At 36.5% G+C, this 23325-nt stretch overlaps 1 protein-coding gene across 2 annotated transcripts in view; it reads left to right on the plus strand.

The window, feature by feature from the left end:
- LOC142972283 (uncharacterized) overlaps nt 1–23325 on the plus strand; it is a 34582-nt gene that overhangs the window by 9729 nt on the left and 1528 nt on the right. The window contains exons 2-9 of one of the 2 annotated variants that reach the window (XM_076113254.1): nt 8595–8742; nt 15630–15761; nt 18182–18826; nt 18906–19111; nt 19912–20011; nt 20730–20877; nt 21530–21655; nt 23060–23184. In XM_076113254.1, the coding sequence (XP_075969369.1) occupies nt 8595–8742; nt 15630–15761; nt 18182–18826; nt 18906–19111; nt 19912–20011; nt 20730–20877; nt 21530–21655; nt 23060–23184 (1630 nt within the window). The remainder of the gene's footprint in view (nt 1–8594; nt 8743–15629; nt 15762–18181; nt 18827–18905; nt 19112–19911; nt 20012–20729; nt 20878–21529; nt 21656–23059; nt 23185–23325) is intronic. The other variant, XM_076113256.1, reaches the window with a different exon arrangement.

The following is a 23325-nucleotide window of genomic DNA, read 5'->3' on the forward strand; positions in this document are numbered from 1 at the left end:
GAGGCAGCGCAAAAAGTTGTCGCGGACACTCGCGGACGTCGGCCACGACCGCGAGCCGTCACAAACACTGACACATGATACGCGACCCACTTACCTCTATCACTAATAACTCTAATCAGGATAATTGTAATTAATTAACACAGTTAGTTCCAGCACAAAAGAACAACACAAAAAATTAGCGATCGCCGTTGAACTCTCTTTTGACTGAAAACCGTTATTGTTATGGATGAACAGAATTTGCACTCGCTTGCCACTTCACTGAGAAACACGGAAAACATAACATTATAGTTGAAAATATATTTTTGGCTCGCTTTATCACGATTCCCATAAAAGCAAATGGACGACATGTAGCCGAAACGAGGTCCCTCCGTGTTTATTTGATTACTTCAAACTGTAACATGTTTTCGTGTATGTAGGTGGAAAATTGGACGAATAAAAGAGAAATATGTGACATTTCACACACATAACCTCGACAAGTTTGGTCCAGTTCGTGCAGCACATCTGGGAAATCAGAGATGTCATGGAAAAGATTGTAGCGGGCACATACCCGTATTACATAACGCGAGACTGACACAACTCAAACTTGTGTCTCGTTTCTAGAAATCAATGTTGTTTGCGATACGCGGTGGACGGTGCCCCTCGAAGCGAGGGTGGCACACACCCCCGCTCTATAAATCACTGTCCGAATTACGGCGTTTCTATAATATTTGTAATCCGCCGGTCGGACACGCGGCCGAATATAACAATTGATACACCCTACCCTAAGCGCTCCACAAATTAATTGAACCTAGTAAATTTGTCCTCGTTAATGTTTTGATGATGACAAATACAACGCTCAGACCAACTTTACGTCGTACAATCAAATATAAATAGAAAAAATAAACGTATCAATAATGTGGCTTCGTAATAATGTAACTTGCTCACCAAACGCACGACTCAATTGCTTTTAAAACGTCTGTCGATTCGTTTATTTTCATTTTGTTGAATCGTTCATGTGTTAGACTCCCATAATAGTTCAAGTAGCGGTATTACAGGTTGCAGTTCATCACCTGTGAACACATTACGAACCTGATTTCCCCACCTGGCTCCCACAACCTGTGCTAGGCGCTAAACAAGTAATGTATTCTGCGTTTAACTTTAGTTCCGCTATGAGAACAGATATGTCGCTGTTATACTAATTCGTTATTGCATACTCATAGTACATGTACATAAGAGATATCAAGATACGCTTATGAATGTACTCTTTGTGTTAAGAGCGGGAGTCTCGTAATGTAGAGGTATTAACGTTAATACCCAATTATAGACTCGGCATCAGATCGGCGCACGGACCGGGGAAAGAAGATTAGGTTTTCAACCGCAATCTATAGGGGTGAGAGCAAACGTTATTAAAATGTTTCTATCTCGAGACGTGTCTGACAGCGTCATGTGAAATTAAATAAATTGTGCGATTACTCTGCACTTTCTAGACATACGAAATTTATGAGTTCTCGAATAATTAAAATTTACAAGAAGGTATCGTGATTTCTCTGTATTGTTACTGACGTATTAATTGCATTTGCGTTTCATAAATGTTGAGTGGTACTGTTACTTTTTTGCTACATCCAAAATACATGTCTGTATTCATAATTAAATTCTTCCGGTCGAATAAATATGACAAATATTTTTTCTCTATGTAACCGTCTTGGAACTAGTTTTATATTGCTAATTTATGAATAAACCTCTGAACAATTTATGGATGCCGAACATGACCTGGTCCAATACTAGACACGCGAGGCATGTATGAAAAAGCGGCCAGCGTCTTGTTACTCATTACATGGCTCATCGACTGCTACTCGGTATTGACACGATCAATTATACAGATTACGCACATATTTATAGTGTTCACTGTACCCTACACTATACTAGACCATGACACGCGCTATTATAAATGTGTTCGTTCAATCTTGTCTCTAATAACTTCATTGATCCCTAAGAAAGTTTATGATAAAAATAAACTTATTTTAAAAGAAAGTACTCTCGATAAATTTTCTTTTCCAAGATACAGCGGCGAAAGCTAACAATATTTCATTCTATTAAAGAAAACTTGTTTACAAGAGCTCTTCTATTTGCAGATGCTTAAAATAAGTTGATCCCGCTCTGTAGTCTAGACGGTGCTGCGAGGGTGCGCCCCCCGGGGAAATGCCAATATTGCAAACCAATAAAGTCATCGTTATTCTATTTCGCAACATATAACTCCTTTATAAACGATTCATTGCGTAAGGATGTAGATGACTACGATATTTTTCGAGAATTTAGGAGAAAGCATTCTCAAGTTATTAATTACTTACAATAAAAAAGAATGCTTGCCACTTACTATCACTGCGAATTTCTGCATATTTTTGTAATTATTTTTAAGCCGCCATTAGGGGAAAGTATCAATAATCTGGAGATTGTGTTAAAACACTTAATTTTTTCTCTTAAGTACCTATGCGATTGTAGATGTATAAAAGCAACGGAATGTGGGCATTGGTCCAAAATAAACTGTAAAGACCAATTACTTAAGGATGCATTTCGACTAATAAGAAACACTACCTACATTTTACTTGGTATGCATTATTTGTTTTATTATCGCCTTCTGTAAGTATCGTCATTATTCTGAGCATACTCTCACTTACTGAATGTTCAAAACATAGCCTACATTGGATAACCTGAAAACAGAACTTGATAGTGTTAAATCATTAACAAAAACAGCTGTAAGTAAAACAGGTTACAAATATAATTTTAAAATCCGTATTTCCGGCCATAGTACAAAAGACCCGATATGGTTGAAGATAATAGTTATAAATCAAGAAAAAATTGGATAAGACAATTTTTTGTGCGCATTTCAACATCCATTAACAACAAAAGAAGCAACTCGTTCGTAGAAAGAAAGTATTAATAGAATATAATATCTGTGATACAATTTCTATTGTTAACTTTGGCGAAATCGTGAACCTATCCGAACGCTAACTGCACCACTTAACGGTTCAACTTTGACACAGAAAAGTTCACTCCAAAATTCCCAAGCGATTGATATTGGGAGTCGAGATATGGAACAACTGATGAGATTATAAGTTGACTGTGAATGAAGGTCGTGGACCATCAATGTGAGAATGTTTTAGCCTGATTTTGTTTGTAATATAAATGTAACACAGTCATATCAGTTATGACTTGACGAGCTAATGCGATAAAAAGAACATGACAGTTTAAAAACCACATTAAAACTTGGTATCTTATGTGTTTTATTTGACAAAAACACATTTGTTGACAATACAGCATGTGACTGCGATATGTGTATGGTTTTCATTTAGATATCTGAGAACACCTCTTTTGAATTACCTAAGAAAAAGTGGCCGAAAATGTTTTCCCAAGCAGACTGAAAAGCTGACAGAATTATCCTTCTTAAATAACCGGACGGTAAACTTATAAAACACCTACCAGAAGATGATGCGCTGTAATGATGTAATATGAGACAATGCTCAACTAGATCTCTCGGCTAGCTCCTTTGACAATAAAGTATCGCTAAGCCGAGAGAATTACGTCAGAACGGCGCGGCGCGCCTGTCCTTTGCGGTGTTAACAATGGCCGTGATACTTTATCCTCGGAGATCGGATATCAGTGCAATATAAAATGAGACGTCATAGATGCTGTGCCCATTGACTTCGCCGATCGCAGCGAGGGCGCGTGCCCGGTCATCGACCACTACACGTCGCGCAAGTTCACTCGCGCATGGGAAGTACGAGCTGTAGCGCGCGAGCTGCGCAAGCGCACGTCTCCGCGCACGACTTGTGTCACTGAATACGTCCGGGAAGCACTTGCTGCCTTACAGCTTACATAAAACCCAAGAATATACACATCATGATTTTAGACCTCGTCATATTTTCCTTTTAATTATTCCAGGGTGCCTACTCATTACTTAATGATATGGTAAGATAGGTAGTTATCTTTAATTACCAAAGTAATTGCTACTTTTCTCGTACGTAAATGATATCGAAAGCATTGATGCATTAAATTATCCATCACTCTACATTCTTTAGAAAATACTTTCATCATGTGAGGTTTATGGCAATTGTAATAACTTTAACTACTTCTGTCGTATTGTTTCATTCCGACCTTAGATTATGGGTTATTAGTCTTATTAGACTATACAACCGAACTTTTTTCGTGACAAAGGGAACTTAACGTTTTATGACTTTTTTATAACATTTTTAGAAGGAAGAAAAAGCTATTTCAAAAATGCCCCTCCATATACAATACGTAAACAATTTGAAGCGTGTTTCACATCAGTTAATCAATATAAGCACACACTGGTGCGTTTCTTGTTTTAATACTTAGAGCCTACACTTGCACGTTCACTTCCGTTTTACGGAATATCAAGAATTGAGTCTTAAACAATCGTCATACACTTCATATTTCATGTGTGGTGCGTCTCTACACCGTCTGGAATAACTAAGTGGAGTTAAGAATAAGCCTTGATTGGCAAACAGCGCATCGTTCATACTGCCCGTAGTTGATGTTTCGCGTGACAGAATATCAATTCCTTCGAAGATTTCCGCATTCAAACTCGCTTACAGAATTAACATAATTTTCTTATAACAATCTGATGTTGTCGTCAATACAGTTACTTAATAACTGTTTCTGATTTAGTCGCTAATGTTAATGACTGCTTTGTCGTATTTTATTTAAATCAACTCCTCGTGACCTACAGTTATTATGGATGTTTCGACCATATATATCTTCAAAATTTGCGAATATGCAAATTTTTGCTCTACTAAATGTTTTGAATGGCGTAAAAGAATCCGCTAGATGTCTTGTTAACAAAATATTTTGGAGCCGTTCATTAAATCATTTGGTTGTAATAATGTTCAAATTAATAGTGATATGAATATTTATATACAGAATATTACCGCAAAATCAGCTTTCTTGATTAATAAAACATTTTGCGTTTAGGTTATTGACGTGAAATTTGTCACCGATAGATACCGGCTGGAGTTATGGCTCTTTGCTGTTACCTGTACATTTTGTGGAATTTTCATAGTTTATCCCTTTTTTTTTTGTGCGTAAGTTGCGGTGATAACCATGGTGACCGCAACGTGCAATATTCTCATGCGGTTTACACCCAACCTGTCTATTGTTCACTGGAATGACTGTTGCCTTTTGTATTGTTACTCTAGCTCAGCCATAAATTTTACACATGCCATTTTGTTATTCAATAACATTTCTGCTGAGTTCAGGGTTAATGTTATTGGTAGATTTATATTTGTGGCATCTATGTGTAATTTGTGTAACCATTTTGAGGGTTAGGGGCGACGATTAACGACGTTTTACGATTTAAATATATCTGCTAATTAAATTTGTGTGCGACGATATCACGGGACCTCTACCACTAAGTAACAGTGCTATTTATAGAGCTACAACAGGTGAATATAAATCACACGACGTTAACTATAAAGTTTATCGCCGTTTCGAGCAAATAAGATTTCTTCAGAGGTACTTTCCCTGTCACAAAGCCCAAGATTTAGCACTGAATCTTCGGACTAAACTTTCCTTAGAGTCAGAAAACCAAATTGCTTTCGCCATTTTTACTTCAGTGTGTGCACATTTTCCTGTAATAATGACGTAAGTACCTAGACCACACAATAATATCGTTCGCTACAAAAACTTCTCATTAATGGCTGCCTCATTAGGCTTTATGACGTCATCAAGGGAAACTTGTATCCTTGCATCAAGAGCACCCATTACAGCATTATCTGATGATCTTAGTCTTCATCCGTGTGGAAATAAGAAATGATACACAACATTTTTTTCTTAAATCCCCTTTAAATACGTATGTACGAAGGAAATGACAAGACGATTGCGGAAATAAAGTTTTTTATGATACATGCGTTTGTCAACGGTCATTTAATTTCGTTTAGTTTTCCGATAGAATAGTAGGGATAAATTTATTTGTCATTCATTTGGAAATATACAATCTGATTGAATTTTTCCGAGGAATAAAAAAAAACAGAAATGCACAAGTGTTTTATTCCAAAGCTTACGTAAGCCGTATTTTCTAATCAATGGTTCATAATAATATGTCCAACTAAACGTAACTGTTGTTGTATCTGTCACCTGTTTTCGTTAAAAATGTAGAGTTTTAAAATCAGAATGATTCATAGCATGTTCATTCTTCGCGCGTAACTCTTTCCCGTATATGGTAAGCCCTGCATAATACATTTGCGGCGAAGGCTGGTAAAAGCACAAGTATTTATTACCAACTATCCTCACATATATTCTCGTCATGTCCCGATGTGTCAATTGCTTCCCTTCGTGCTTTCTCAAGGCACAACAGTTATCTTCTTACCGAGTTCAATGTCGTTACTATTGTCGTACACAACCAATTGGTGTAAAAACAGAGCATGTTTGGGTAACATGAAGTCTCACGAGTAAACGCTACATTCTATGTGGCACATAGTAATAATCGTAGTATAGCGTTACGCTCTCATGGATCCCGTGATTACGTCGATTTACTTCATTAAAAAATAACTACTCACATTTCATTTGGCTCGCAGATAATATCTCCTAGAAGGGTGGGTAATTAAAACAATTAATATGAGCTGTTATGTCACGTAACGCAATTACACGATATGGTAATGTACGTAATGGACTGATAGAGATCGCACCAGCAGCCAGCCGGTTTTACTTTAGAGAAAACCTCGCGAGTTGAATAACACTAATTGTCATATTGTAAAGTATTTTATAATGTCATTATTATTAATGGAGTGTTAAAGAGTGATCAAATGCTACTCAAACGTCATTACTGCCATCAAAGGAATGAAAGTTATCTTTCACCTGACTGTAATCGTGACACTCGACGACTTGTTAGTGTCGCTGTATTCGCAGATAAACGAGTTATTTGCTTTACACCAATAACTTTTTTGCATTAGAAAGGTAAGTTTCTAGATCATTACCGTTTTTAGGCTTCCGTAATTTCCGCAAATAAATTTACTCCACAATAGCAAAACAGAAATTATAAAATATCTACTTGCACGACCTGTGGATATTGAGCAGTAAGTATAGACTTATGGGTGGTTAGTGATTTACCAGGAAATTGATGAGAGAGCTACGTTCGTGCTTGGGTCATTTACGCGCCAACGACGCGGTGAAACCAAATCATACGGCTAAATAAGTTTCGTCGGATAATTGTTAACATTACATACAATCGAAGTAACCGCAATCCGCATGATAGGTACGGTAACGGACGCGTTTTTGCGTTTGCTCGTTTGGATTCGTAACAATGCTTTCTTAAACAAAAAACTGGTTATACTAAATTTGGTTGCATCGAAATTGGGTCACTAAATCACTATACCTGAGAGAAGAACACGATACGTCCGTTACTTAAGAAAGGAAGTAATTACTTTATTCCTAACGAGGCTTGAATGCAATTATCAACAGCAAACGAAATAACGTTCTGTATACATCTCGTACGTGATTTGTTCATGTATCAAGTATAATCTGCGCAGTGATTCGTTTTTCATCGCTGTGCGAGATAGCTTCACAAAACGTTTTTCTCATGAATAATGTAGAGACTTAGGTACGTAAATACTTACGTACTACCGACCCTCCTTCCTTTTTGTATAATTTCGTGTTTCCGGAGCTTGAATAAGTTATACTACGATTCCGAACCGTTTCATACAATTTTAATTTCGGTCGATATTACGATGTAACACACTCGTTGATTTTAAACTCTGATGTCATATTAAGCGTAAACTCTACATCGGACGGTTTGCCGAAAATAGATAATTTTCAGACGGTAAGAAAGACGTAGACGTAATGATTTCTGTCAGAAATGTATCGAGGATGATGTATCACAGGGTATCCGTAGGCGGAGCGGACATCCTCATAGAAGCGAAGACAATGTTACAACTAGGAATGTCATAGCAATTTGCAACAATGACATAATACACAAACACAAACGAAGTGGAACGAATCGTAATCCGCTCCTAAAACATGTTCATTTCTTCACGCATTTGAGCATACGTGCTCACTGCTTACTTACTCGCATGAAGGATGTTCTAGTTGCCAAGGTCGACATGCAAGTTTACACAAGAACGTTGCCCTTATGGAGCAAGTAAAAATATCCAGCGTGAAATTTAAAAATAACACAAAACCACGAAATACACAAGACTTAACTCAAGAGGTGGCAGTCTGAGGAGCATTCTTGGAAATGTTTGCTGCGGCAGACGTGATTAATACGCCTGCGTTATTACGATCATTGTAAATCATCGCGAGGGGTACCTTCCCTTGGCATGCAAATGCAAAGCAAATGCGCAGGGAAATATTATATATAGAGCTGTAAAAGCAATACTTACTCCTAACAAGTCGTAATTTTTTACGACATGTAATGATTTTTCATTATAGATAATACTCCGCTATTACAAGATCTTATAAATTTCTAAGTACAAAGAACTCTACGAGGAAATTAATGAAGTTATACAATTTAAAGAAAAATATTTTTGATCAAACCTAACTCAAAAAAATAAAAATGTACAAAGACCAGGCATGAAAGTTAACACTAAAGTTTTTTTTTCTTGCAGATAGTACAGGCAGATAACAGTGCATCGTACCTCGGGGCACGCTGCCGGGCCAGCACTGAATGCGGCGTCACCAACTCCCATTGCGAAAAAGGCATTTGTACGTGTCAACCGTACTACGCACGGGTTGACAACTCCACTTGTCTTGAATGTAAGTTACACTTTCCTTTTTGTTCACTGACTTCTTTCAAAGAGACTTTTTGCACCATTATGTATTGAAGCACAATTTTATCCTTTTTTCCTCAAACGTGTCCGCCCCGTACGTAATTGAGGCACTTTGGATCGCGGTTTCCACCTTCCGTCGACGTTCATATTGCCAATACCTTACCTAATCATTCTCATGTGGTAAACTCTGTGGCGGGACTAACAAATTACTTTCACTCGGATGATCAATAGCTATCAACTAATAGTGGCAGTTTTCATCATAGGACATCAAAATTAAATTTCATATTACCGAAATCAAATTTCGCTTTCCAATCACATTTTGTGAATGCTGTAATGATCAATCGAAATGTTTATTGATGTTGACGATCATTGTATAGGCCAAGTTGATTCTTTATTGTGTTGTATCATTATAAAAGTGAAGTGACTGATACTGAAAGATACTTAAACAACAAACGTTAATGTTCTGCATTCTCTCTTTGCTTTCACTACATTTAGCATAAATAAAACCATTCAGTTAGACACACACTCGGATAACGCTATTAATGGAAGTTTAACAGAGGCTGAATAAAAGCACGAAAGACTAAGAAGAAAAAACATCTTATTTTGTCTAGACTGTATCTTACTAGAATCATTCGATTTCGTTTCGCCAAAAGCGCGGTTACCAAAACCAATTGGATGCTATGCGAACTCGATACTATCGGACAATATCGCAGATCTTTTATTTTGATAGTCCTATGATCCCACGCTCGTCTCACTTTCTTTGCCACAAAAGTTCGAATCCGAAAACGAACAACTGGATCATGGGTGGATTACAACGGTTCATTCGCCGATTATGTCGCGCTTGTTTTTGGATAAGGACCGGTACAGTAAACGAAATTTTGTTGTTTACGGATTTGGCTCTACGGCTCTACGTGAACTGCTATAACGGGCTTTTATTAACACTGTTTGCCCACGACCTTTAATTAGATACATGTGCTAAGATGAATGCATTAAAGAGGAACTACTCACGGATGCGGCTAGTAGCATACTTTGCGGAGCGGGTCCAGTCAAACGACATTTCTAACCAGGATTGAACACAGGTCCGCTAGCTCGCGCCATACTAACAGGGTAATCAATAATCATAATTCCCATCTCGTCCTTTCTCGGTGTGTCTTGCGCTCAGCGCTTGTAAAGTAAATGGCATTACACACATATTTACTTTATTACTTCTAGGTATTTATGAGAAAGGTATCGGACGGTATGTGTGCGCCGCTATCGTAAAGTGTTTCCTGGGATACCGCCATCTAATACATCAATATTATACCACCAAGTCGTAAAACACACTAATTTTATGACTTATATTCAGTTCATCTGCGTCTTTTATTTAATAACTTGAAGGCTATATTACCGTAAATTTATAGATTCACAGGCTCATAAACATCAGTTGGGTAGGCTTTTTATTAACTGTGAAACTGTCTACGCCGAATTACAAATACCGGGAAAAGTTCAAACCACAGTTGTTAATATCAAAATAAACATCTTAGGTACCTTCCTTAAATCGAGGAAGTCATTATTATGAAGATAATCAATGTTGTAAGGAGGGTAAGCGAGCGGTGCAGACGCGAGCTGTCAGCTTGTCATCTCAAACTTCCTCGTGGTCAGTGTGCCAAGCGTGAGCAATCATCAGATATATCACACACAATAACAGAAAATACGTACCGTTTGATGTACACTACATCGGTCAACAGCGGTTCGAAATAATCGTAATCTTTTTTCATAGAATCAAAATAGCGTTCTTCGTGATACTGCAATTATAGATTTGACAACCCAAGTCAGTAATTGCGATGATGTCATTTTAGATTGCCTATTGATCAGATAACTGATCACTGTGACTGATTTTAAATCTGAGAGATGATATATAGTTTTTCTTACAAAAAAATCTTTATATCCTTCTATTTTGACTATCAATCTGCATATTCGCGGGAGTTGCATCGTAAAGTCTTTTTTTATTGATTTAAAAGCAATGTCCAGTAATTGTCGCATTATGATGAAAAAGGTCGGTAGATAATTTAATAAGCACTTCAGTGCTAACCTGTATTTCTACGGCCAGTTACAAAATGAAAAAAACAAAAAGCGTCGTATCAACATTGTTTACCATAATGTATAGCCGTGTTCTTGCAATAAATTATTTTTATAGCTCAATGTTTATTCTAGTGACCCACTATGAATACATAAACCTTTAAGAACGAAGACACTAGAATTCCTACATTCATGATTAAGCCGTTTATGCGTGAATTTTTAATTAACTTAATGCTAATAGATACCTTTATAGTTTATTACTTGTCAATACTTGCAGCTGTTGCATCTTAAAGGTTATCTACGTTGTTAGGATAAGATGAATTATTATTTCTTTCGCTTTTTATACCGTAGCCGGATTTATTCCAATTTAAATATAAATATTATACCATCGCTATTGATACCATTCAAACGTCTGTTTATAATTGGTCCTCCTAAAATTTAATGCTAATTTATCATGAACTCTACCAAGAGTTCTACCAAATAACAAAATGGAAACGTAAATACTCGTAGTATGTCGAATAGTATAAAACTGTGTGTGCCAAATTTCCTTATAAAGACAAACTAACTTGATCACGCTACATTCGTATCGAACGATCACAAAAATAGAACGCGACTGTGCGGCAGACTAGTAAATTGGTACATACAACTGCTAACTATAGTTAAGTTCAAGTCACTGAACATAATAAACTCAGAAATGTGATATTCCCAGGACATTTAAGATCGAAAAGTTATATTCATAGTCTCATTACCGTTTGTAGCTAAATAACTGATAATATGGCACTAATAAATCCTTGTCTGTGAAGCTTCGTGTGCGTGGACCTTCGAGCGAATATATCCATTGCGTTTATTTGTGGTAGGTACCAATTTAAATAAACTTGTTGATGATTACGAGTGCGACCGTCGGCAAGCTTCCACTGACTTATCGTCCGGTTTGCCCGCCGTAAATTGGTCCCGCTATCCTTCGAGGGATATGAAATGTAGGGACTCTTATCCATTTCATTTATTTACTAGGACTAACCGTTACTGAGCTCGATGTTTATTTCACATACTATCAATCTGCTGTGAATATAACGGTCCATTAATGTTCAAGTAAAGTGGAAGGTTTATTATTATATTGAATTCTTAAAATATAGATGAGATTTTAACATTTACTTTAGTGTGCAGCGGTAGAAAGTTTGCAGCCAATAATAAAAACATAAGTAAAAATTTTAAGACTGCTAATAATTATGTAGGACGCAGCGAAACTAAATTTCATGAAACTCATGGGTAAAGAAGTGGCATTACGAATGCAGATGGCATCAGATACGCCAACGATTAGTTTATTCTCTGTAATAACGGTATGCATAAAATGGTGTTTATTGCTTGAAGCGTTGCAGACAGACGTAACACACAAATATTTCTAAAAAGCATGTAAAATTTTGCTTACACACATAGAATTAGTAAACTTTCTAAGGGCACATTAAAGAAAGTGACGTATAAAAGAGCACGTTAGTTCCGCATTTTATTGCGTCGACGACGTAAAACTTTTTCGAAAATATGACACATAAGTATTTGCATGTCATAGTAGTTAAGTTATAAAAGCATGGGAATACATACAAATCCTCGTCTTCGTACCATGTCAAGGCATGGAAGCATGACATACAGTTTTTCTGAACGCTATACACGCCCATTTTGCATCCATTAACCCAGATATGCATAACTAACAAGCGTACAATTTCTTGCAATGTAAGTATCGTAAGGCTCAAGAAACGCCTGAAAATACGTAGAGATTCCACCTTTATCTGACTTTATAATGGACCTTTATAATGTACAAAAATGTGGTATGAATTAGGATATCCAAATCGGTGGAAAATTAACTTGGATTTTAAAATTCTTGTGTATTATCACGGAACACCTACTAGTTAAGGCAAGTAAGTACTTGAGAGTTCAATGCCCCAATGCCTTTTCTTACGTTTTCTGTCATTTCTTACAGTCGTAGTTACCATTTCTACCCTGATATAACTATTATATTTTATCGATGCTCGGTAAATTTTGACTGCGAAAAGTGTGTCTTAGATCATTAATGTACATATTTTGTTCTGGGATGATGTATTGACTTTCAGAGCTTAAAGTGTTTAAAGCTTAAAAATTGGAGCAAAAACGAGTGTACTGAAAATTCTACAGGATCGAGTATAACAGAAAATATAGCGGTTCGCAAAGATCGTCGCGGGTCCGCGGATCTGAGTTTGTAAATAATGTAACTGTACCGACTCATCTACCGACTAATGCTAATTAATAACGTTAATCTTCATCAAAATACACTTGCTATTTTAACAATCACTGTCATAATTTCATTTCTGGGAAATGCTCCTTTGCTTTTACTTTTCCATTGTTTCAATGTTTCGTCCTTTTTTCATAGCATTGTTATAATGTTTATAAACACAACGCTTTCTTTAATTTACAAATTATAATGAAAGGTTCACAACATGTTTGAATATCTTAATTTACTTGCTCGCATTTTATTTTTACTTACATGTATAAAGTTGTCGATCAACAGACATCAGAGTATGTTATACATAATTGGATCAGTGTATGTTCCCGTGAATTACCAAGATGGTGATTTAGGTCGCCTATGACTAGATAACCGTTATAAAGATAGTTCCCTATACAGGGTCTCCGACTATGCACGTCGCCTTCCTAGAATTACTTCACTAAAGTTCACCGAGCAGCATTGTACAACATGCGCTTCGATGTAAAACACAGTGAATGAATAGACAATTAATGACATCGTTTCATTCACACTATATTCATTACACGAATCGAATTGGCCTTGACTTTGTATAACAAGATTATAATCTCCGGATTGGAAATCGAAAAGTCACGCACATACACTCTTTTCACGGTTGTCAGTGGCGTGCCAAATCTAATAAACGTAAGTATTCACCTTTGTGGTCTTCGTTTTGGGATTAATGTGTCAGACGTCGTAGATCGTAACTGCGATAAATATAAAATAATAATTATAATTGTAACAAGCACCGAAAGCGTTTGCGAACCATTCCACGTCGCACCGCATCTACTCGCTAAAAGCAAACGTGTGTAAATAATGTTTAATGATTTAACATAATCACCATTATAACGGCTTTCAATTAAATCGGTGACACGTATGTTTATTGATTGACTTAACTGCCGAAATATTCTTATGTGTACCTTCACTTTAATGGTGTAACCGATCAATTATGAAGAGAATTAAATGATGTTTGGTCGTTTTAAAAATATTCAACATTTAAATGTAAATGTGTACTAAATATGTAGATTATGTTATTGTAGAAACCGTATTAGTCAACAAATAGAAGTTGCCGTCGCTGAAATGTGAACATTTAATAGAGATATCAATCAAAAACGGTGGCCGGTCAATGTAGGCGTCGTAAATAAATCCATCTTGTATATTTTAGTGAGTTAATTGCAGCTACCTATGATATTCTTGTGAACTGCCGCTCGGACAGCAACCGGTGTCGGGCGGCGTGACGCTATTATTTATGGTTAAACGCTTGAAAGTCGTGTTATGCATAAACATGTTGCTTCTACGAACTAAATCCTGTTTTATCTTTTTGTTAATCTAAACGTAAACACAAACAGAATTCCTGAGACATCAAAAAGTATCGACCTTAATATAGTTCATGAAGGAGTAAGCAGGACCTTGTTATGTATTGGACGCAAATTGTCGACCACACCCGTATAAACGGACCAACGGTGAACTTGAAATCAAATAGGGTCGCACACGCCTTCGGGTCGTGAACCCGTCATTCACTGCACTGTCACTCGTATCGCTTTAAAAAACTTTTCTCTTCCAAGTTTTAGCATACCGTTTTTCTATTTCAAGTCTGAAACGTTTTTTGCACCCAAACGGAATTGATGTTATTGTAGAATAATATTTAAATCATGGTCTTGTTGGTGATTGCAGTTGTTACAATATTTTTGACTTTTTGCTACGTCTTTCTAAAGACTAAATATTTGAAGGAACGTGCTTTTTTGTTTGTCTAGAAAGTAAATAAAATAACTTTACACTGTAGTGGTATGTTGGTTGTCATAACGTAATATTATGCGTATTATGTTTGAGACTTTCATCAAAGTCTGTGCTCGCGTGGTCAATAACGACATGCTTTATTTTTTATCACCTTTTTTTAAGTTTATGCTTCATATTTCACAGAAGCTGTTAAACGATTTAAAAATACAACACGGCTGCTTTGTCGTGAACCGCGCGCGGAGAAATGGACAACGATTAAAAATAGCTTTTTGACACCTTGATTCGTTACATAGGCTCTAGAAAGTGGTCTCACGAAGTATTAATAAATTAGCTATGGCGATCAGGAATCCAATATGAATTGCAATGCCTTGACATCCGTGACAAGAATGTATTAGGTATTATAAATTTACCTACACATAATTGATGTGTACCGTCGATAGCTGGAACCTCTTCACTCATCATCCATACTGATTGTACATCACCACGACCTATCTGCTACTGAGTAATTAATGTCCTATGATCAATATTCTTATGGAATCCAGACCGGAGATTACAGCCGCATTCACTGATAGAATAGACAAAGTATTAGATGGAAATTATAACGTTATTGCGACTCTATAGATTGCCCTACTCAGACTCTACTTTAGGTGAAAAATTCAATTTAGATTTCACCGATCCTGCAACTTTAACATACAAACTGTAATAGCAGTATCACGATTCAATTGCAACAGAACTTGCTGCGAATTATTTACATTGTCTATGCAGATTCTAGTGTAAGGTACAATGTGATACAATGTAGTGTTTTGTTACAGCCACGCTGTTGGGGTCAGAATGTACGGTATCGGAGCAGTGTACTCTCAAAGTGGCGTACAGTGCGTGTCTTGAAGGAGTGTGCCGATGTACCGATGGACACCTACAGTTCAGGAAACATACTTGCCTCTCACGTAAGTAACTCTATTCATATGCCAACAGTAATTAGGCCGCTGTTTCTCAATATAAATTATTTGGGACATGGTCATACATAAGTATGAACCTATTGATTGAATTTCTGCAAAATCGTTTTTTTAAGTTAACGGCATACAACATTCCGATTGTAGCAAAACATTCTTGTGCTTGTCAACTGTCTATTACTACACGCTTTGCTGTGCTAAAATGTTAGAATGTCGTTATAAGTAAACAACAATCAGTCGTAAATCTACAGAAAACATCGAGGAACAAATTGATTTAGAATTTTCCAATACCAGTTTTTATGACTAAATAATAAAAGGAAAAGTGCGTAATATTGTTTTTATAACCGTTGAAACACTTTTTAAATGGTTGTTTAACTAGCGTAACGAGGCTATCCATTAGTTTTTCACAGGAAAAGTGTCACTCTCGCCGAATGCGTATAATTGCAGGGAAATATCAACATTGTTCGATGCCATACAATGCGCATTCCTTCCTACTATTAAAATTATATTCTAATTATACTTTTATAGTCAGTCATAGTTGAGGAAAAAAACCTAATTAATTGAGAATTCATGATTAAATTATATCTTTGTTATTTGTGCGGTTATGTAAGCGTCATTAAAACTATTCAAATTGACATTTAAATAATATTAATTCTCAAACGATATATAAACAAAATATAAATTACAACGATTAGCGTTTATTAGATCCTGTCAGATTGATATTTTATTGGAATCTGCCTTTGCAAATCACCTAGACGTAAAAACTATAACATAACTCAGGTACACAACAATGTTTTCTCTTGATGACATCAGTGGGTACATAACAACAATATAATTCGAACTGCGGAGGCTGAAGTATAGCGGAATTTCCTTTCAAAAGAGTTTAACAATATATCGATGACTTTCGATTTCATTTGAATGTTTCGGTCGTCTCATACCGAAGTGCACGAGTCACGGACGAACTTACTGTACTGTATCGAAACGAATAAGGCGTGTAATTCTATAAACCGGATGAAAGTACAGATTTAATGTCATCCATAAAGATGACCTCTATCTTCGTTTCGACGTACTCCGTAAAAATCCGCCCGAGCGACGGCTATTAGCTACCTCATTGCAGTAATTAATTATTTGATTTGCAGATTAATAGATCGTAAATAATTAAGACGTTTACCGAGTCTGGAGAAATCATCGGTTTCAATCTTCTCGATTTCTTTCGATAGCATACAAGAAAAGGACATACCTGCGTGCATATTATTACCATTTATTTATATGATCTGGTTTTTATTTAGCTTTAGAATCGTTACAGCGCATTTTCCCAGTTAGGGATTAGTAACATTAAGAGCCCAATAAAAGCTAATAGCGGTTCCCTAATAGACCCTCCTATTCTACTCGTGAGTAGGTTCAGATGGCTTAACAGACCTTATTTCCGCGATTTATCGTAACAGCTCTGTGAGAAAAATGAGGTAATTGTTCTGTCAAATTCACCGGCGGCGTCTGCTCATGTGAACTGCGCTTATTATCACTCATAAATTCATAATGCGAGTATTGTAAACCGCGCTGTGAGAACTCGTAAGTATAGCTCTATAAATAAATTCTTTACATGCCAAGATGCCACCATAAAGATATGTAGATTAAGAATCTAGATCACGAATAACGCTGTCATTTTATTATCTGACCTCGTTACCTCTAACCGTACGAACATTTAAATCAAACATATCAACCATGATGAAAGGTGGATACAATCTGCAATTAGCGGATCTATCTCGTTCCGCAAAAAGGTTACAAGTTCAAATCAAAGGCAGACACGGTAAATCATGAAATAATTCCGCGTATTGCGCCGGGTACTAGAAATGGAAACAGTTAGACAAAATAGAATGATTGACGTCGTAATGTTACTTGATATTTCTAAAATTGATTTAATAAAAACACGGATAGTAACCGCGACGCTAGGAAAACAACTATTCCATAATGAGTACGAGTAGGTCGTCGTAATCAAATACTTAGTTGCGTGTTGCGCTTTACTGTTCCTGATTAACATATAATAGCCAATCATATTACCATTTGCGTTTTACGTTCACGACACTTAATCAAATTGTAGACGAGAGGTACGACGGAATACGTTTTAATAATTATGATAAATGCACTAAGTTTATGCACCTTTTATAACGAAATAAACTATTTGATACCTACATGCATAAAAACAAGTCAAAACTGTAACTGGCCAACTATTAGAGCATGTAATGGTAGACCGTATGCCGAGGCTCGGGAAATTGCTACAAACGAGTGAGTGCATCAATAGTCACGAAGTAGACAAATGCCTGGGTGTATTTTATTCAACTAACGATTCACGTGCGCCAATTTAGCGTAAAACTGAAAAAACTTCATGTGATACGTGTTTTATCTTGTTCTTTCAGCCGCGCCTCCCGGTCACGTCTGTTATAGCAATGAACATTGTCGCTTATGGGACAAGGATAGCCGTTGCGAATTTGTGATTCTTAATCTTTTTGGAAGATGTGCTTGCAATAGCTACTTCAAGCAAATTGGAGACAAATGTGTGCCAACAAAAGTACCGCCATATGCGACGGAAGCAGTGGTAGCTGAACTTGACTCGGTCGTAGTACCCACAAATGGCACTGTGGTTTATAAAGAGCCTAGTCCTACAGTTCAACAAACGTCAACTTCTCATAATTCCTTTGGATCCCCAGTGTCTGTGATTAGTTCAGACGATATTCAACCGAGCAAATTACCCCTCTACTCGAATAAGAATGACGTATTTAATAGCCATGAAGACAGCCCCTTGATGCAGGCTGTTATGAAAGTGCCGACTGCGGAACCAACGAAGCGTTTACCAGTATCAAACAGAAAAGACGGCGAACCGAACGAAACAGTAAGGGTAGATGAAATGACTGCTAATTTACATGCAAATGACCAACCGATCTACAGGGTTGTTACACAACCTTCAACAGATAAGAAAACTAACAAAAAAGGCAGTTCATCAAAGGAACAATCTAGTACAGGAAATAAGAAAGGTGGACATCAAAAGAAATCATCGCTTAAAGGTATTTACTTTTCATTTTCTAAAAACCTCTTGCCTTAGACAGTATAAGATAAAGAGTTAAATGAGTCGTATTATTTTAGATAAGCATCGTTACCGGCCAGAACTTCCTCTAGTGTTTGACCTCGGGCCGACATCTTTGGGTAATCCGTGTCTGACAGACACACAGTGCCAGCAAGTGGATCCCTACTCTCGTTGCCTCAACAAGAAATGTGACTGCACATATCGCACAAACTCAACGTCGGCGTGCTCTGCTCGCAATAGAGGCTGCCTGCCAAACACGTTCCAAGTAAGTATAACGTTCCCTTTTAACCTAGAACGGAAAGGAAGTGCTTTATGCACTTATTGCTAGTTGCACCCACATGAGTCACATGTGCATTAGTGGCAAGACTGCATTAAAATTATATTTTCACTGCCTATAATTATATGAATAAAAGATTTGTTATGACATAGCATTTACATAATCGCATATATTTTATGTAAATCAGTCTTCAGTCAGTAATATTTTTTGTGCTATATGTATACATAGGTAATTGTCTCGTATTCTATTGATATATGTTTTTTTCTATGGTTGATAAAAACTTTTCGCTTCAGCAATAGGTAATTCCTGTGTCTAACAAAAACAAATGACGGAAACGTACTACAATCAAACATGAAACATTTCTTGTTGAGTCTCTCGACTGGGATTCTATTCCGACACTATATACCTGCATTTCCACATCCATTGAGACATCTGTTCTTTTGAAATTAATTATGGAAAGCCGGATACATCTACACTGAGAACTGACTTGAGACGTAATAACTCAGTCAAGGTATTTTTTGCTATATAAAATTAAAATGTAAAACGTCTTCATCGCGATGGGACTTTTAAAGGTTACGATACCTTTTTACTACCCCACAAATCAACCTACTTACATTTTAGTCACGGGCACTGACGTGACTAAAAATCACCGTTTTAAATTTTAATATATTTAAAGTCACGATAGTTTTAAAAGTTTTCTGTAGGAGAAAAAATATATCGAACTATTGCCTCTTGGCGTTGTTCGCGATATGAGTTCTAATTCATCCTAATGTTTTGTATGTTTATAGTGTCGGTCAACAGGAACTTGTATAAGTTGGTACTTCGTGTGCGACGGCCGCAAGGACTGCCCCGACGGATCCGATGAAAAGTGCGAAGGTACTGGTAGAGGTTTGTACACTATGCACTTATAATCTTTATGCACATCTTTCATCTTCATTCAAGTCACTAATTTTAATTTAAATCACTAGTTTCCGGGAAAAGGGAACTAACAATGCATTAACATTTTTATTGGGTAAGGGGTGAAAAGGCCAATAGATAATAATTAGGTACACAGGACTTAAAATACTGTGTGATGTGTTCCTCAAGATTTTACGACAACAAATACATTGATTATGATTCTCGTAAACTATAAATTCTGAAAGTTCTAAACATACTTCATCGTGAATGACCCCGTAACCTTCCAACATGTAAACGATGGACCTTACCCACTATCCATTTATTACCGCTTTGTAACAATGTAGAGTTAAGTTTACGTCTCTACATAATAGTAAAGAATTCCACAACCAGTACCTTTAAGTTTGTCTCATACATATAATTAAATGTATATGTGAAGTAGATATATAAATTTGTATGAAGTGAAATTTAATTCATAAACAAATTCCCGGACCAACTCTTGACTTCTCTTATTACTTTACCCTTTGGTGTTGGGTTACTAGCGCAGGTCTGTCAAGAACCATAAACCAAAACATTTTAAACTTATAAACTTTAATCATATTTAGGGGCATCAATCCAAAAAAGCGTCTCATTTTCATTATCATCATCATCATCAAATCACATATTTCAAAATAAACACTTCCTAAACTTATTAATTAACTTTGGTTCACAGAGTTATCAGGCGAGCGTTGTCCAATAAACTCATTTAGATGTGGTGGTCCCGGGTCTCCTTGTGTTTCAAGAGCGTCCAGATGTGATGGAACTCCTCAATGCCCTGGTGGAGAGGATGAAAAGAACTGCAGAGCGACGCGGCGTAAGGGGTATGATTACAGCATTGCAATAAATTTTATAGACATATTCTTAAATATTTTATAAGGTCCTGTGATGGCCAACAGGTTGACCACCAGTACTATTTCACAGATAGGTAATTTATTTACTTATTTGTTGTAATAACCCAGTCGGCAGTACGCAGAAAGTTTGACCAGAAGAAAGTAGATCTTGGGTTTAATCAAGTTGTCCACCCCTGACCTGTACGCACTAGACGCAATTTTGCAATTGCCCGGTCAGTGCGTGCTTTCTGCGAAAAAATACCTTTTCTCTGACCTCGGTGTCAACAACATGACCGTATACTTAGTCCTGTTTTCTAAATAACTGAAGAAGTCAAGTCGAACTCTCAGAATAAACAAGGAAACGAAATGATTGATGCAATAATTTCCTTGTTTAAAGGGTATAGAAAGTGCGTGAATGTTGGGAAAATGGAAATATAATGAGTTGTATGAATACGATTCAATTATTGTGAATGAAGTTCAATGACTATACGCGGATTTCTATTCAAATCATCGTGGGATTGTAGTGCCGTTGAACTATTGTAATGGAAACAATTTTAGCATAAAGCCTTTTATAGCCAATAAAAAACAAAACATAACCAAACTACGTATAAGACAAATAGTTTATAACTTCCTTGTTTTCCAGATGTCCAAGGCATACATTCAGGTGTGGTTCTGGTGAATGCTTACCAGAGTACGAATTCTGTAATGCCATAATTTCTTGCAAAGATGCATCTGACGAGCCTCCACATCTATGTAATGAACAATCAAGGTAAGAAAAAATACTTACTTATGTATTTAATTGTCAATCGCACGATCGAATCGTGTATGAGTAAATTAAAAGTGATAATTATACAGTACAATATATCCTTATCCGCCGTCTATTTGACATGTTAATAACTGAAATCGTACTTATTTCCTAGTTGAAAGTTAATGGCTATCAATGAATGTGTTTCTTAATAAAATCGTTTCTAACCTGGAATTAATTTCGCAAAGCAGCTGATCGCATCGATACTACTTACCTACTCCGTGTGGCATTTAAACCTAAATTTAAATAAATAAAATAAAGTTGAATGTCCGTCATAAATATATTAATAACATAAACACATTAAGTATTTACAATGGGAACATAGAAGTTGCGTATCTAACGGCAAACACCGATAAAGCGTAGTTCTAACATAGATCATTCAGCGACATCGTAATCGTTGTGTTTTATTGCCTTGCTATTTTATTCGAGCCTTTCTGACAAACTAACTGTATCGTTTTATGGCTGCAGGCGTATGGTACGAGAAACATAAGCCACGCAAGAGAATGTTCACTTAAAAGATGCTTAAAATTATAAATATGTGTCATACATAATAGAAACAATGCAAACAAATGACAACGCTTATTCAAAAACTTAATTAATGGATCAGTGCGTTTGTCATTTTTCAACCATTTGTGAAAGTGTGATATTTTGTTTTTGAGGCTTTACATTTTTTTAAGTTAATGGATTTACTTCGTGCATCTCCCTTATTCATTTTTAAGAAATACATTTTATATGCGGTGGAGAATAGAGTTTTACTAGTCGGTGTAAAGTTGACGTACTCTTATGTACCTACTTATTAATGAAAACACAAGATTACGTTTATTTTTCACGAAAATGGAAAATGATAGACTATTTTTTACTTATTAAACAATAATAATTATGATTATTAAAACACTATATTGTAAGAAAGATCTCTTGTGCAATAACCAGCGCACCTGAAAAGTTTTCAGTCGAGAAAAGAGAAGTATCATAATTTCATGAGAAGCATTTTCTGGTAGTTTCTTAACTCATTTCATTTTATTGATTTTATTTCTTATGAACTAGGTTGAATCCTTTTGTTGGTTGCTAATAAGGTAGAGCGTGGGTCTACTGGTTACTCAATAGTTCAGTACCAATACACCGTTTAACTCATCATACAATATTAATCACTAAAAATTGTAAAGACATGCAGGCCAGCGATAATGACATTTTAACTGTTAGTGGGTTGAAAAAATATGGGACGATAGTGAATAATCCCTGAGGCTAATCTGTAAGGTGTTTACAAATGCATTTCGTAACCATCACACGTGCGACCTGTAACGGTGTTTGTCCAAATATTTGACCTTACCTTATGGTAGTTAGTGTGACACGTTTATAATGTTTATTCAGATGGCGTGCGGCAGACTTTTGTCCATTCCGCTGCGGGAACGGACGGTGCAGGAGTACCGCTGTCGCTTGCTCGGGACGCGACGGATGCGGCGACAACAGCGATGAGATTGCCTGCAGTGTATGTAGTAAGTATCGACAAAAACCTATACTAAAAAATACAGTTATTAATAAGGCACCAAAGAAAAATGGGTAGAGAATTAAACTGGACTGTAGGTATCTGTAATACGAACAGTGTTGGGAACGGTGAACCAAGATAGCAGTTATGA

This window comes from Anticarsia gemmatalis, chromosome 4 (assembly GCF_050436995.1).
Source record: "Anticarsia gemmatalis isolate Benzon Research Colony breed Stoneville strain chromosome 4, ilAntGemm2 primary, whole genome shotgun sequence".
NCBI lineage: Eukaryota > Metazoa > Arthropoda > Insecta > Lepidoptera > Erebidae > Anticarsia > Anticarsia gemmatalis.